This window comes from Arvicola amphibius, chromosome 8 (assembly GCF_903992535.2).
Source record: "Arvicola amphibius chromosome 8, mArvAmp1.2, whole genome shotgun sequence".
Lineage (NCBI taxonomy): Eukaryota > Metazoa > Chordata > Mammalia > Rodentia > Cricetidae > Arvicola > Arvicola amphibius.
Window position 1 is genome coordinate 78,933,769 of NC_052054.1, and position 16,212 is coordinate 78,949,980.

The 16,212-nt window shown below is 48.1% G+C and overlaps 1 protein-coding gene across 1 annotated transcript; it reads left to right on the forward strand.

Moving 5' to 3' along the window:
• The first annotated feature begins 960 nt into the window (after positions 1-960).
• On the forward strand, positions 961-13,975 carry Wdr87 (WD repeat domain 87). The gene is made up of 6 exons (XM_038340980.1): positions 961-1,035; positions 3,397-3,567; positions 4,359-7,231; positions 7,631-7,899; positions 8,352-12,049; positions 12,368-13,975. Exons 1-6 carry the CDS (start codon positions 961-963, stop codon positions 13,973-13,975), a joined length of 8,694 nt encoding a protein of 2,897 aa, XP_038196908.1.
• Positions 13,976-16,212: the final 2,237 nt, after the last annotated feature.

Consider the following 16,212-nt stretch of genomic DNA (forward strand, 5'->3'; position numbering starts at 1 on the left):
TTGCCCTTCTTTCCTGCTCCCTCTCCTTTTCTTGGGGGAGGAGGCATTTGAGACAGGGTCTTTCTACACAGCCCCACCTGTCCCTCAGACTCACTATGTAGATTAGGTTGGCCTCAAACACACAGAGATCTGCCTGCCTCTGCCTCTGGAGTGCTGGGATTTTAGGCACGTGCCATTGCCCCAGGCTGAAGGGACCACTTATGCACGATCTAACAAGTTCCAAATCACTGCTTTGGGAGTCATTTCTCTGACTGAAGTGTTCCTTCACCTGGCAGTCACTTGGCCTTCATTGCCCTCTGCTGGCCAGACTATAAACTTGTCAGTCATGTTTCTGGAGCAACTGAAAGTATGAAGAAGGGAAGGGGAAGAAAAGAAGACCACTGAAAGGAGACAAGCAGAGCGAGGGAGGAGAGGGAGCAGGGAATGGAAAGGAGGGGGTTAAAGAGGAAAGACAGAATCCCAAGGCAGCCTAGAACCACTCGTGATTGTCTGCTGCTTCAGGCTATACTTATAAGGGCTTTCTCGGAGTTCTGTCTGATCTTCGTAACAATCGGGCAAAGCAGGCAAGATTGGCATTTTTCCTATATACAAATGAGAAAAAGTAGACTTGGGTTGTTACTCCATGGCAGAGAATCCTCCTAGCAGGCGTGAAGCTCTGGGTTCCATCCGTATCATTGCATAAACTGTACATGACGGCGCATGCTTATAATCCTAGCACTCAGTGTGAGCAGGAGGGTCGGAAAGTGAAGACATCCTCCGCTACATAGGAAGTTCAAAGCCAGCCAAGGGTGAATGCAGCCATCATGAAACAAAGTAAAGCAAAACCCCAAACATGAGTCCATGGTTCTTGCCTTCTGGCTCCCAGCTTCTAGAAAAGTCACCCATGAAAGCACCCCTCTTTTGGATACCCACAGGTGTGCAAGCAACGGTCCTGAGGAGGACCAAGGGAAACGTCAAGTGATGTCTACCTCCAGACTCATTCCCAAGTGGAATGACTTTATAAACCTCGTGAATGAAGCCATTCAAAAAAGCAAGGTACGGCATGTGTTTTTAGAACATTAACATATTATTGCTTAGCCTCTATCTACCTTCTAGCAATAGGCACTTCAAAAAGAGTCATATACAGGCCATGGAAACAAGAGGAAAGCAGGGCAAACCACTAGGACAGCAGTCACCACAACAGAAGGGGGACACCAATTTCTCAATAACTCTACAGACAATGAGAGTGGGATGCAAACAGTTGGGGGCATTGTCAAGGGTAGAGCGTCTGGAAGGGAAGACTGTCTTCGTCACTGTTCTGTGATAGCCAAGGCAACTCTTATAAAAGGAAGCATTTAATTTGGGGCTTTCTTGTAGTTTTAGAGGGTGAATCCATCTTCACCATGGTGGGAGCATGGTGGGGAGCATGGTAGGGAGCATGGCTGCAGGCAGGCAGCCATGGTGCTGGAGCAGTAGCTGAGAATTACATCCTGATCCATAGGCAGCGGGTAGAGAGAGGCTGGGCCTGGTGTAAGCTGTTGAAGCACCTCTTCCATCAAGGACACGCCTCCGAATCCTTCCCAGACTGTTCAACTGGTGACTAAGCATTCAAATTATATGAGCATTTGGGGGCCAGTCTCACTCAAACCACCACAAAGAGTATGGCACCAGAGATAACATTTGCAGATGGGCCCCCAGTGCATGGTTCATATTCATGCTCTGTCTCTGTGGAATATAACGCACCATGTATGCACTGTTCCTTGGCCAGATAAGGTGTCCAAAAAAGTATTTGTGCGAGTGGTTTTTTTTTTTTTTTTTTTTTTGGTTTTTCGAGACAGGGTTTCTCTGTGGCTTTGGAGCCTGTCCTGGAACTAGCTCTTGTAGACCAGGCTGGTCTCGAACTCACAGAGATCCGCCTGCCTCTGCCTCCCGAGTGCTGGGATTAAAGGCGTGCGCCACCACCGCCCGGCTTGTGCGAGTGGTTTTTGTTGTTGGTTTTGTTTTTTCATTCTTCGAGACAGGGTTTCACTGTGCAGTCTTGGCTATGGCTATCCTGGAACTCACTCTGTAGATCAGGCTGGCCCCAAATCCACAGAGATCTCTCTGCCTCTACCTCCCCAGTATTAAGATCAAAGGCATGTGTCACCACTTCCTGGCTTGTGCACATTTTTTTAAAGATTTGTTTTTATTGTATGTGTTATGTTTTGCCTGCATGTGTGCCCATGAAGAGCAGAAGAGAGCATTAGATTCCATGGAGCTGGGGTTACAAGCCATGTGAGTCACAGTGTGTGTGCTGGGAACTGGAGCTAGGCTCTTTGCAAGATCAAACAGTGCACTTAACTGTTGAGCCATTTCTCCAGCCCCTTATTTGTGTAGTTTTTATCTTCAATAATTCCAAGTTATATGGACGTTTGGGGTGTCCTGTTACATTGCATGTGGCTCTAGGGTCATATACTCGAGTAAATGTCAAAGGTTGTATCCCTTCTGATGCATGCGCACTTTAGAGGTGGAGATGTTTCAGGCTGGATGTGGCTAACTACACTTTCGGAAGAGTGTAATTTTCTCCTGTGCTTACACCATGTAACTTGGTCATCTAGAGCCTGTCCAAGTGTGGTTCCATGCGTGTTGGGGGATTTCTGACATGCATGCAAAGGGCATCATCTGCTATTCACATGTGAATGTAACAGAAGTTAGGGATGTGCCTTGCTTTCCGTTGCTGGGATAAAACACTGACCATCAAAGGAGAGTTGGAAAGAATGGGTTATTTCATCTTACAGGGGCTCACCAATGGAAGCCAAGCTGGGGGCTCAGAAGCCTATGGAGGAGCACCCTGATTTGCCCAGTTAGCTTTTTTTTTTTTTTTTTTTCAAGACAGGGTTTTTCTGAAGCTTTGGGGCCTGCCCTGGAACTAACTAGACCAGGCCAGGCTGGCCTCGAACTCACAGAGTCCGCCTGTCTCTGCCTCTGAATGCATGCACCGACACCACCTGGCCCAGTGAGCTTTTTCACACAGCCTACCTGCCTAGGAGTGGTCTGCCCTCAGTGGGCCGGGCCCTAACAGGTCAATTAGCAATCAAGAAGATAAATACCCTATGGACATGCCTGCAGGCAAATCTGGCAGAGGCAATCCTTCCAGGTGTGTCAAATTGACAACCAAGATTAGCCATTGGGGAAATGCTGCAATCTTGACTTTTTGTTTGTTTGTTTGTTTGCTTATCTGTTTGTTTTTTGAGTCAGGATTTCCTGGTTGTCCTGGAACTCACTCGGTAGATCAGGGTGACCTCAAAGTCACAGGGGTCGGCCTGCTTCTGCCTCCCAAGTGCTGGGATTAAAGGCGTGCGCCACCACCGCCCAGCTCTATTTTTTTCTTAACAATATATTAGCGCCTGTATCAGTTTATGCCGCATCTCTCCCCAGAAACACCCAGCGCGATCAAAGAGAGACACAACTGTGCTGAGTGACCGCTCCCAGGTCCTGTTCAGAGACTCTCGCCATCCTCAGGCAATGCCGCTCATATGCCATTACTTCATTGAAGCCCACTTCTTTGCCTCCCTCTCCTGGATAATGTCCTTCACAAAAGAAACACTGGTAAGACAACCTTCCTCCCTGCTCAGCTCCGCCAAGGGCCATGCCCTTGTTTTCTACTGGAAAAGGAAGAGCCACCCCTTGAATGAATAGGATCCAGGTTCAGAATCCTCCTTCATGCTTTGTCTGATCACAGTCTTCACCTGGTGTAGACGTCATGATTTCCCTAAAGTAGAGGTTAGTGAAAGATCAAGACTCCCTGCCTCTATCCTCTTTCCAACTCCCTAGAAGGTAAGTTATTCTAGTCTTCTCTACCTCCTTGGCAACGCAAACCAACAGGGAAACCTGATGTGACGCCACACACCTGTCCTCCAGTCCTCTTCCTTTTCTGTCAGGAGGGTCGTGAGTTCAAGGTCAGCCTGGGCTACAAAGCAAGACCCTGTCAAAAATAAACAAATAAATAGAAGGAAGAGGAAGTAGTCAACCTGGTCCTTACAATGAATTCTCAGTCAGGCTGGGCCACGTAGAAAGGCCCTGTCAAGAAGAAGAAAGACCCCAGGCAGTGGAAGTGCATGCCTTTAATCCCAGCACTCAGGAGAAGAGGCAGAGGCAGGCAGATCGCTGTGAGTTCAAAGCCTACAGAGTGAGTTCCAGGACAGCCAGGGCTACACAGATAGACCCTGTCTTGAAAAGCCAAAAAAAAAAAAAAAAAAAAAAGAAAGAAAGAAGAAAGAAAGAAAGAAAGAAAGAAAGAAAGAAAGAAAGAAAGAGAGAAAGCGAAGGAAGGAAGAGGAGGAGGGGAGGAAGCAAAGAGGACAGCTTAGCTGAAGCTTGGCTCTTTTCTCGTCTCGCAGGCTGTAGTATGGATGAAGAGCAAGACTGACGACATGGTTGAAAAGAGAACATTCCCAATGATGGAGAGGCTGCCACCCGTCCAGTCAATAGTCCACACAGGTTCCTTTCATCTCATCGTGACCTACTCTGGTGACATGATTCTGAGGCTCTTTGGGGACCATTTTAGGGCATTTAAGTCCCTGTGTGCCGTGCCCTGCCGCTTTGATATCACCTGTCTCTGCTTTGATCCAGAATCAAAGATGCTTCTGTCTGGCATCGTTGGGGGAGTGGTCACCTGGGCCATTGAACCAAATGGCAGGAGCCTCGAAATGATCCAGATGTTTCCTGTGCCTGGTGATGAGCTGGTCCAGAATATCGTTCTGAACGGCCCCAATGGCTGCCTCATTGCCCTCTGTGAGACGATGCTGAGAGTGCTTGATCGCCAGGACTACGGTCAACTGGGAGAGGTGCAGAGGTTCACGACCACCAACAGTGGCTCCCCCATCACCTGCTGTTTCACTAGTCTTGACATGAACCTTATCTATGCTGGGAACAAGGCTGGGGAAATCCACGTGTGGAACCTGGGTAAAAGCTTGCCCCTCCACAGCTTCAGAGCCCATTCCTCAGTAGTGGTCTGTATACACAACCGGGTAGAAGCCCACACCCTACTGACAGCTGGCAAGGAAGGTGTCATCAAGGAGTGGAATCTTACTTCAGGGAACCTGCTCCGGCGACTTGAACTCGGCGAGACGCTCTACTGCCTTGAGTTTATTGACAGCACGACTTTCTTTTGTCAGACGACTCATCATTTTACCTTGCGCCGTCTACCCTGCTTCTACAGCCTCTTCAACATCTGTGGCTCGACTCCCCAGCAGTTGCGTCGCGTCCACTGTAAGGACAACTGCTTCCGGATCCTGTGCACGACGGAAGATGGCCTGTTGCGCTTTGTGTCTCCTGTAACGGGGGAACTTTTGGTTATCACCTGGCCTTTCTCCATCCTCGACCAGGCTGTGGATTGGGCCTATGATCCAGGTAGAGAGGAGCTCATGGTGGCAACAGGTACCACAGAGGTGCTAGTGTTTGATACAACCCGCAGCCCTTGCCCAGTCAAGTATCTCCTGTGCACCTCACCGGATGTTCAGGACTTTGTCCAGTGCCTGGCTTATGGGAATTTCCACCTGGGGCGGGGGATGGAAGGACTGATATTCTCTGGGCATCAGAGCGGCACGATAAGAGTGCTTTCGCAGCACAGCTGTGCCAGAATCGAGAGAGTCATGCACTTTGGGGCCGTCCTGGCCCTGTCAACGCTCTATGGCGGGATTTTGAGTAGCAGGGAAAACTCTCTGCTGTGTTCCTATGGGGTAGATGATTACATACAGCTGTCAGAAGCTGTGCTGGTTGGGACCAGATTGCAACTGCGGATCCTGGCTAGCATTCTCAGCAGCTGTCACCTAAAGCACCTGGTCCTCTTACCAAAGGCTGTGGGTGCCATTACAGACACCAACTGCCTACGGCTCTGGAAGTTCCATGATCTTATGTCCTTTGAGTCAAAGCAAGGTACCCGATTCATAGAGACATTGCCTCTGCACCAGTGCGCTGTTACCTCCTTTGACGTCTGCTTGCCCTTGAGTCTTTTTGCCACAGGTGGTTCTGATGGCTCTGTCCGCATCTGGGACTTCCATGGTAGACTTCTAGCCATGCTGGACTCATCGCTGCACTTTGGCCCACTTTGCTTTGCAAATGACAGGGCTGACCTGCTTGTGACTTTCAACCAGAGTATTTATCTGGTATCCTGCTTAGAATTGCTCCCCACATCCACGCTCTCTCGTCTTGTCCTTCTGAGCATAACAGATGACTTGGTAGAACCTCCAAAGCCTTTCGCGCCAAGCTTCTTCCTCTCCTTTGAGACCATATTTGTGCCCAAGTATAGCTACCAAGACCAACGGAAACAAGCCCTCGAAGGCCTGGTGAGCCTTGTCAATAAGCGAGCCATCGCCTTTGACCAAAATGTACCGCATGTCATAGAAGAAGATGATGATGGGAGCACTGTGTTAATGAGTACTCCCCGGCATGATTCTCTGGAGGGAATCACCTTGGCTGAGAAGAGCAAGAAACCCCAAACTCATTACGTGTCCCCTCCCCACTTATACATGACTGCTTGGGATGGACTCAACCCCTACAAGATCCTACAGTGCTACTTCGGTCAGGGGAAGAAATGGCTCCTCGCTCCCGACTGCTACATCCCCAACTCAGTGGTGCGTGCCCGTCTTTGGCCAGAAGGCAGTCCCATATTCCTACAGTGCAGCCTGCACTCACCCCAACGGGATCTGGACTGGGAAAAGTATCAACCGTTCTTCTTCTGGCAGAGCAGGATAAGAGCTATGAGTGACCCAGGGCATGTTCCAGAGAAAGAAGATGATACTTTCATAGAAAACAGATTAACTAAGGGAGTCACGTACAGCGTCCTTACAGATGCAGCAAACCGCAGCTGGCTGGGAAAAAAGATGAGTGAACTAGCCATCAGTAGCCTGATCGAAGCAATCCTCAACATCATGATCCATGCCAGCCCGCTGAAGTACCAATGCTGTATTGGTGCATTGGGACAAATCTTCGCCTCTTACCAGGTGACCCCAACCCTGCGCTCGGAGACAGCACACCGTCTGCTGGACGACACGACCCATCCCAACCCACTCATCCGAGAACTAGCCTGGGAAGGGCTGAAGCGTCTTGGGATGATCACTCATCTCATCGCTTTGCCTCTGGCCCAGGGATTAATGGACAAAGACCAGAGAGTGAGGAATAAAGCCATGACCCTAATGCCTGAGACTGGAATCCATTCAAAGAGCTCACTCTTAGCCCTCATCCAGAAACGAGACATTTTCCGGGATCTGCAGTGAGCTCCTTTTGTTACCTCGATAATTTACCACCATCTTCTTTTCCCCACACCAACCCTTCTTCATCCCTGGTCATTATCACTCCTGATGGATCCTTCTTCTCTTTCATGGCCCCTTTTGATTCCTTCTGATGACCTCAGCAGTTCCGCTCTTGTTTCTCCATGTTTTTTCTGTCTCCTGACTTCTTGAAGTCCCAACTTCCATCTTGTCCTCCCATATTCTGCAGCTTCTCTGTACAGGGCACCCCTGGCATTGCTCTCTTGGCTCCCTAGACATTTTCTTTCCTCATTTTGCTTTCTATATCATGTGCTCTGTCAAAACCTTGTTTGCTCTCTTCTCTTCCTATTCCCCACTGGTGCCTGACTCAACACAGTCCGTTCTCTCTTTGACTATCATAGGCAAGAGCTGATTGGGGAGGAGTCCCTGGACCATCTTCTGGGAATGCGGCCCACAGACATTCAAATCCTCATTACTCAAGTAGATCAGCGATTAAATGAGAATCTGACACTGACCAAAGAATATAAAAAGCCTGATTTTTCTTTAGAACTCCCATATTCTTCTGTACCTCGTAAGGCCCTTTCCTTGCTACCTCTTCCAGTTCTTGAAGAACCTGAGGTCAAGTCCAGCAAAAGCCAAAAACGGGTCCGAACAGCTCGTAAAAGGCATGGTATGTATGAGAGACCCTAAGAGAAAGGCTAGTTAGGACTAGAGAGGGTCCTAAAACATTAGGTAGGTAGATAAACAGAGAGATTGGGCCAGAAGAGAGAGTTCTCCTAGGAAAGATCTACACAGATTCTGGAAGGCCTTGGATAAGGAGGCACAACCTGGGAACACACCTACCAAGGAAAATGCCTTTTGTTTTGTTTTGTTTTTGTTTTTGTTTTTTTTTTTTTTTTTTGAGACAGGGTTTCTCTGTAGTTTTGGAGCCTGTCCTGGAAATAGCTCTTGCAGACCAGGCTGGCCTCGAACTCACAGAGCTCCACCTGCCTCTGCCTCCCGAGTGCTGGGACCCAGCTGAGAATGCCTTTTTAAAAGACAGGCCCCGCCCAGCCTTCTTTAGTACTGTTTCATTTACCCATCATGCTTTTCTCACTTACGTGTCTTGAATTTTTCCTGCAGTCCGGAAATTGTTGCGAAGTCTCAGGAAAGCAAAAGAAGCAGCTAAACAGAAAAAACTAGAGGAGGTAAGCGACCAGAAAGAAGCTGAAATGGTCGAGGACCTCACAATCCATCCCAGGTCTTCAGTAGTGAGCCTATTAAAGAGCCCCAGAGACATTGAAACTTCAGATAAAGATATCTTAAAGGATCACATTTCTGTGGCCATGAAATTGAGGAAAAAGCTGAAAATTGCAGATAAGAAAGACAAAAAAGCTCAAAAACCCAGAAAGCACAAGAAGAAGAAAAAAGAAGAATTGGAAATTGAAGTTGTGGGTGAGGAAATCTTACCTCCAGTTGTGGAACGTCCGCCACTGAGGAGAAGGCCGAAAACTTCCGGGAGGGGCGTTGGGGGGACGCCTGGTAGGGTTCTCAGTGCAGATACGCAATGGCGGGATGATCTCTGTCGGCTCATGAACCTGAGGATAGCTGGTTCCCAAACTCAGATGGTGGAGGACCTAGGCACTGAGCTGCTGGCCACTGCTAAGGAGGTCCTGATAGATAAGCATCCAAGCTGGGAACTCTTTATGGAGATCTGCCCGCTGGAGGAGGAAGAAGGGGGAGACGTGGATGAGGGTGATGAGCGGCAAGTAGCCCGGCAAGAGGGAAAAGCAGATTTTGTTCATGAAGAGGTAACTGGAGAGGATATGGAAGTCGAGGCCGAGGAAGAGATACCAGAGGCAGGAGAAGAAACACCAGAAAAAGAACAGGAAGCAAAGGAGGTAGAGGGAGTGACTCAGAAAAAGGGCAAGAAAAGAGAACTTGCTTTCTTAGAATCAGGTGAGGTGGTCAAAGGAAAGGGAAAGCCCAGAAAGGAGGGGAAGAAAGCTAAGAAGATGGCTAAACTGGAGAAAATGAAAGAAGTTCAAAAAGAGAAGACAGTCTCCACAGAGGAGTTGGCTGTGACTCCAGAACTAGAGGGTGTGGTCAAAGTAGAAGAGGAAGTGATTGAACCAGAAGAAGAAGCAAAGGTGGAAGAGAGAAAGTTGTCTTGGGCCGAGTGGAAGAAGTCTTGGGATGAGTGGAACAGAGCCCAGAGTCAAAGGAATATAACTTGGAAAGAATGGAAGAAGGAATGGGACAGGAAGCATTTTGAAGAAAAGGAGCGACTCCAGGCTGAAGGAGAGCCACTCCCCAGTGAGAAAGTAGAGGAAGAGGAGAAGAGACTGAGATGGGATGAATGGAAACAGATGTGGGAAAACACCATAGCAAAGACCAAAAGTGAGACAGAATTGGATATGGAGGAAATACTGTCTGAAGACTCCGAGGAAGAGTCTGAGGAGGAGGAACAAGAGCCTCTCACAGAAGAGCAGAAACAGATCCAAAAGGCACGGAGAGAGGCCAAGGCCCAGTGGAAAGAAGCCCGAGCTGAGAGACGGCGAGCCAAAGAGCAGAGGCTGCTAGCCAAGGAGGAGGAGAAACTCGCACAGGAAGAGAAAAGGCTGGCCCAGGAAGAGAGAAAACTGGCCCAGGAATATGTGAAGAGGGGCGCTGCAGATGGGAAACTGGCCCAAATCAAGCTGACCCTTGGTGAGGAGGAGGAACTTATGGCCCAAGAGGAGGAACTTCTAAGTCAACAAGCAGAGCAAATGGCCCAAAAAAAAAAGAAACTGGCCAGAAAGATGGAGAAACTGGCTCGTGAAGAAGAAAAACTCGCAAAGAAAATAGCGAAAGTGGCTGAGGTAAATGCGGTGTTGGCCCAGAAAATGGAAACCATAACCCTAAAGGAAATGAATCTGGAAGGGCAAGAAAAGAAGCTGAAAGAGGAACTGAAGAACATGGAACGGGACATAAGGGAGCTATCTTGGAAAGAGGATGAGCTGAATGAGGAAGAAGAAAAACTGGCTGAGAAAAGGGAGAACCTGATGAAGGAGGAGAAGATGCTGGCCCGGCACGAGGAGAATCTGTCCCTGGAAGAGAACATGCTGGCCCGGGAGTATGAACTGCTGATGGAGGAAGAGCAAAAGCTGGCCCAGAAGGAAGACAGAACGCCCAAGGAGGAGAAGAGACTGCTGGAGAAGAAGGAGAGACTAAGGGAGAAGAAAGAGAAGCTGGCCCAGGAGGAGGAGAGACTGGCCCAGAAAAAGAAGGAACTGGAAGAAAAGAAGAACAGACTGGCCCAGGCGGAAGTAGCTGTGGCCCAGGAGAAGCACGTGCTGTCTCTGGAAAGGGAGAGACTGGTTGAGAGGGCAACAGCTCTCCATGAGAATGAAGAAAAACTCTTCAGTGGGAAAAAGCAATTACAGGATGTAAAACAAAAACTGAAGACATACAGGGAGAAACTGGCTCATGTCTCACAGAAGCTGATGGAGGAGAAACAGATCCTCCTGGCAAAGAGAGAGAAGCTGCTTGAAGCAGGGAAGAAACTGGAGGAGGCAGATATGATTCTGGCAGAAAAACAGGGGAAACTGGCCCAGGAAAAAATAAAGTTAGCTGAGGACGCGATGAAAATAATCCAGGAAAACAAATTCTTCAGAGAGGAGACCGAGATTGCCGGAGAAGAAATGGCGTTGACAGAGGAAATGAAGAAGGTGGCCGAGGAGAAGCTGAAGCTGGCAGAGGAGTCAGAGCTACTCTCCAGGAGAGGCACTGAAGAGGAAGTCTTGAGCCAAAGAAGGCTGACTGAGCATGAAATAGACCTAATGAAGAAGAAAGTGTCGTTGGAGGAGAAGATTCTGGCCTATGAGGACAGGCTGTTGGCCACAGAGGAGAAGAACGCCGCCAGGGAGATCCTGGAGCTCACCAGAGGACAGCGGATACAAGCCCAGGAGGAAAGGAAGTTAGCCAAAGCCATAAGAAGAATGGGAAAAGAGATCAGTGCCCCCCGCGAGATAGTGCAAACAAGAAAATCTATAAAGGCACTTCAAAAACTCGTCAGCAAAGAAAGGAAAATAACCCAGAAAGAGACAAAGATGACAAAGATAAAACGGACCCTGTTTGTGAAGGAGGCCAGGACAAGTAAGGAGGGGGGCAGACTTGATAGGAAGGAGTTGGACGCGAATGAAGAACAGCAGGAAGTCATCAAGGATGAGAAGAAACTGGCTATCACGCAGAGACGTCTGGCCAGGGAAATGAGGAGATTGAAAAGCCAAGAGCAAAAAGTAGCCGAAGAAGAAAGTGAACTTGCCTGGCATCAGATGGAGTTCTTAGAGAAGGGTGAGGATGTCGGGGCAGAGGAGGAAGCTCTGGTCTTCAAAAAATCATGGAGAAGGAGACATGCCCTGGTGGAACTTCTTCCTGGAACAGAAAAGTTTTACGGTCTGTTAGAACAGATGGAATATAAAGAGAGCTTTTCCAAGGAAATGGAAAGCCTGTTACATGAGGTAGAGGTAGAGCCAGAGAGTTTGTCTGATGAAGAAAGGGAAGAGGAGGAGGCGGGATGGAAGGAGGAGGAAGAAGAGGGGGAAGAAGAAGAAGAGGAAGAGGAAATGGAGAAGAAAGATGAGGAGATGGAGGAGGGAGAGAAGGAAATGGAGGAGGAGGAAGAGAAGGAAATGAAGAAGGAGGAAAAGAAGGAAATGAAGGAGGAGGAAGAGAAGGAAATGGAGGAGAAGATAGAAAAGAGAGAAGAGAAGAAGGAACAAAAGGTAACAGAGGAGGAGGAAGTGGGGAGAGAAGAGGAGAAAGAAGAGGAGAAGGAGATAGAAAAGGAAGAGGAAAAGGTGGTGGGAAAGGTGCTTGAGAAGGAAGAGGAAAAGGTGGTGGGAAAGGTGCTTGAGAAGGAAGAGGAAAAGGTGGTGGGAAAGGTGCTTGAGAAGGAAGAGGAAAAGGTGGTGGGAAAGGTGCTTGAGAAGGAAGAGGAGGAGGAAGAAGAGGAAGAGGAGGAGGAAGAAGAGGAAGAGGAGGAGGAAGAGGAAGAGGAGGAGGAGGAAGAGGAGGAGGAAGAGGAGGAAGAGGAGAAGACTGAAGAAAGCATGAGTGAGGACGAAATGAGAAGTCTGATTGCAGAGAAGAAACACTTGTTGAGAGAAGTGAAGAAGAAAGAGGCGGTGTTAAAAAGAGAAAAGCCTAAAGTGCAAGAAGAAAGAAGGAGGATCCTACCAAGAAGGGAAATGTTCCCTCCCATTGGACAAGGAATCCCTGAGCTCAAAGGGAGCTCTATGAAGCTAGAGGCACTGAAAAGCCTTCCTGGAAAACTGACTCCAGAAGACGAGGAGGAGGTAAGGAAGCCACCATTGCCACTAGAAGTGACAAAGCAAATGTTCAGGGAAGAAAAGCCTCCAGAATTTGAGACATCCAAGTTATCCCTAAAGACAAAGTTTATAGATAAACAGAGGGAATGGTTGGAGAAATATAAGCCGGAACCCCTACAGCTTTTGGATACGATCTCAGAGTATGAACCGATAGCCATTATAAAACCATTCACATCTCAAATTGTTAGAAGGGCCATGCAAGCTCACAGACTCCGACAAAAAACACCACAGGCCAAGTGGTTTCTGGAGCATCGTCCTTTTCTGGCAGGACAGACAAAGGGCCAGATGCCCCTCCCCGAGATCTCAACCCAGGAACGCTATTCAGATGTAGGTATCTCAGACTTAGAATGGCTGCAAGGTGTCTTAAAACAGATGGAAGCAGGAGAAGAGCTTCCTAGAGACAGTTTCCACAGGTTGTGTCAGGTCCTCAAAGACCTCACCTCCACAGGAGACCTGGAATGGCTGCGCCTGGCGATCCTCGAAGCCATCGTGCACCGTCACAAACAGACTGTGGACTCTCGAAGCACGGTGACTTTAAAATCTAGGAGGGAGCCCATGAGCCCCAAACACCTAAAAGTGATTCCTCCTATAAAGGGAAAGGAAGAGAGCTGGCAAAAACCTTCAGCTGTCCCCATACCAGAGTTCCCACTAGCTACCAAGAGGGTTACAGATCCAAAGGCTATCCACTGGCAACTTCTAGGAGAGCCGTACAGAAGCGCACGGATGCAGCATTTGTCCAGTGTCCTTGAGGAAATGGAGACACAGCCTTTTGATCCTACCACAAGAAACATTTTGACCCATGCCCATTCTTCTGTAAACAGACAAACCTTGGCACTAATGTTTCAAAAGGACTTAGGAGATCTTAAAGGTAAAAGCAGGTATCCCAAACTGCCTAAGTTGGAGAAAAAGCCCATCTCAAAGAAAAAGGAAGCGCTCCCTCAATGGGAGACGTTCGTGGCACTCTATCATGTTTTGCGCATGCTACAGGAGCGGTATGCCAAAGACCCGGCTACTTGGATGGAAAAGTTCTACCAGCTCATGGACCTCTACCAGCTTAAGTCCCCCCGAATCCAGAGGCTCCTGCAGGACCTGCTACTGAGAGAAGAGCCTCAGTCCCAAGAGTTCGTCTCCAAAGAGACTCTAAAGGCCCTGGACGTGGAGCTAGTGCCCGGGGAGCGGTTGCTATACTGCTTGGTTTGTGGTGCCTCCCATCCTCCACACATCCCTTTGGAATTCCAAGACGTGTTATCTCTCCCTGGGCAGAATAATGTGCACACCATTCGTCCCAAAGGCATTGCCAAGTATGGGATCCTCGAACTTGCCTGGAAGAGCCTTCCCCAAGCTGATCTTCACCTCACCAAGAAAGCGCCTGGAGTTATTGTTCCCGCCCCCTAACTGGGATTGGCTACTCATGCTATCGCTCCCACTCCCTAACCCGGGATTGGCTGAACGTCAAGAATTTTGATTCTCAAATGGACAAGGGCCTGGTTATCAGAAAGTAGGCCATCTCCAGGGCCCACACGGACGGACATAGAGCAAGGTCAAAGTTGTTGCTCTCCCCTACCCAGCTGTAGAAGCCAGTTTCTGTATGTGGAATAAAGAGAAGATTCTCATTTGCAACAAAACTTTGATGTGTTCCTTTAGCATAAATGTTGTTTCTCCAACGTCACCAGGGAAACCAGTCATGCCTGAGAGAGGGGAAACTTCCCCAGAGCCAGCGGTGTATACCCTATAAAGGTGAGGAAGCCAGACTTGCATTGTCTTCCTCCCTCACCTCCCACAGTCTATCCTAAATAAGAGAGGAAAGTAAATTCCTGGTACAAAAATTAAAAGATACTGTGTTACCATAACAGTATTGATAATTGTGGGAAAGGGTGGAATTTAAATTTAGAAGACTGAAGACCAGGCATGGTGGCACATACTTTTAATCTTAGCACCATGGGTAGAGGCAGGTGGCTCTCTGTTGAGTCCCAGCCCAGCCTGGTCTACAGTGAGTGCCAGGTCAGCCAGGGCTACATAGACTCCTCAAAACAAAACAAACAAAAAATAGTGAGAAGACTGAGCATTTTTCCACTTGCTGTTTGGGGGCATGGAGCAGGACAGGACTCTGCTCCCTATAGTATTGGGGGGCATGGAGCAGGACAGGACTCTATTCCCTATAGTATTTGGGGGGCATGGAGCAGGACAAGACTCTACTTCCTATCCAAGCTCTACTTGCTAGTGACTAGAGATTAAAACAGCAGATATCTTAGGGGTTGCTTTGCTGCTGTTTCTGAGACAGGATCTCACTATGTAGCTGGGTCATTAGGCTTACAGCAAGCATATTTGCATGCTGAGCCACCTCACTGGTTCCCCAAATAGATACTCATTTAACCATATCATTAAAATGAAAACACCCTAAGTCATCCTAGGTTAAGAGCCATCTGAATATCATTAGATACACCAGTTCTGATGGATGTGGGGATCCCATCTACCCCATGATGCCAGCAGCTATGGGAATCCTGTCTCTCCCATAATCTAGCAGCTGGAACCATGAGACTTGGTGTGTACTCAGGAGCCACCTGTCCATACTTCTCTAACTCTGAATTTCAGTCCTTTGTTTCTAATACCCTTGACCCCCATGAAGTCTCTAAACACATCTTGACCTCCTCTTCACCAATCTAGCACACAAAGGCATGAGCTGGCAGCCACACTTCATTCCTTCCTTGCTAGTGGTTTTAATAAGTAGATCCTGCTGGTCTTCAGTGGCACCTTAACAGACGTCTTAACTGAATGCTGAGAATTCTTGACACTCTACAGGCAGTATATGTTCTATCAAAACAGAAGTAAATATTCACCGGGCAAGGTTGCTCACACCTAGAATCCTATCTCTTAGGATGCAAAGGCAGTAGGATCACTACCCATTTAAGACCAGACAGGGTTCCAGAGAGTTCAAGACCAGCCACCAGTAATCTAGCCAGCCACTGACTCTAAACTAGTACCCAGGCGTGATAGCACTACAATCCTATTGCTTGAAGATAACAAACTCCAAGTTATTCTTGGCTACACAAGGAACTTGGGGCCAGTATAGACTTCATAGGACACTATCTCAAAAAAGATGCATGCATCACATAGAGAGATAAAAATAATTTTTAAAAAAGTCAGTAAAACTAACAGTGTAAAAGTGTCTTTATGATTAAAAAGATTTACATTATGTGTGTGAATGCTTTGCCTTCATGTGTGTAAAAGCAACACGTGTGTAGTGCCCAAGAAGGCCAGAATAGGGTGTCAGATCCCCTGGAACAGTTTGCTACACCATGTAGGTGCTGGGAACCAAACTAGGGGCCTCTGCAAGAGTGACAAGCTGCCTTGGACTCGTGTTTCATGAATGTAACCCCAATGCATCCATTGGTTCACCAAGTTCTGTTTGGCTGGAATTATTTCTTGGGTCTGCCAGCGATGTCCTGAGGTGGACGGATGTCTGGCCAGATCGTCCCAGAAAAGGTTAAACCACCGCCACATTTATGCATACATGCATCATTTTAATGAATTCAACACTTGGATTGTTTCTGCTTTCTGGTAATTATGAATGATGCTTCTGTAGATATATTTTTACATATGCGCTACCGTGTGGCTCTAATTTGTGTCTCTTG

What these genes read in the sequence shown, in the direction of transcription:
- Wdr87 (XM_038340980.1), top strand. Translation starts at nt 961, where the DNA reads ATGTCTACCTCCAGACTCATTCCCAAGTGGAATGACTTTATAAACCTC. An exon ending in GACATTTTCCGGGATCTGCA is followed by an intron (nt 7,232 to 7,630) that starts GTGAGCTCCTTT and finishes TGACTATCATAG; the next exon opens with GCAAGAGCTGATTGGGGAGG. An exon ending in TAGAAAAGGAAGAGGAAAAG is followed by an intron (nt 12,050 to 12,367) that starts GTGGTGGGAAAG and finishes GAAGTGAAGAAG; the next exon opens with AAAGAGGCGGTGTTAAAAAG.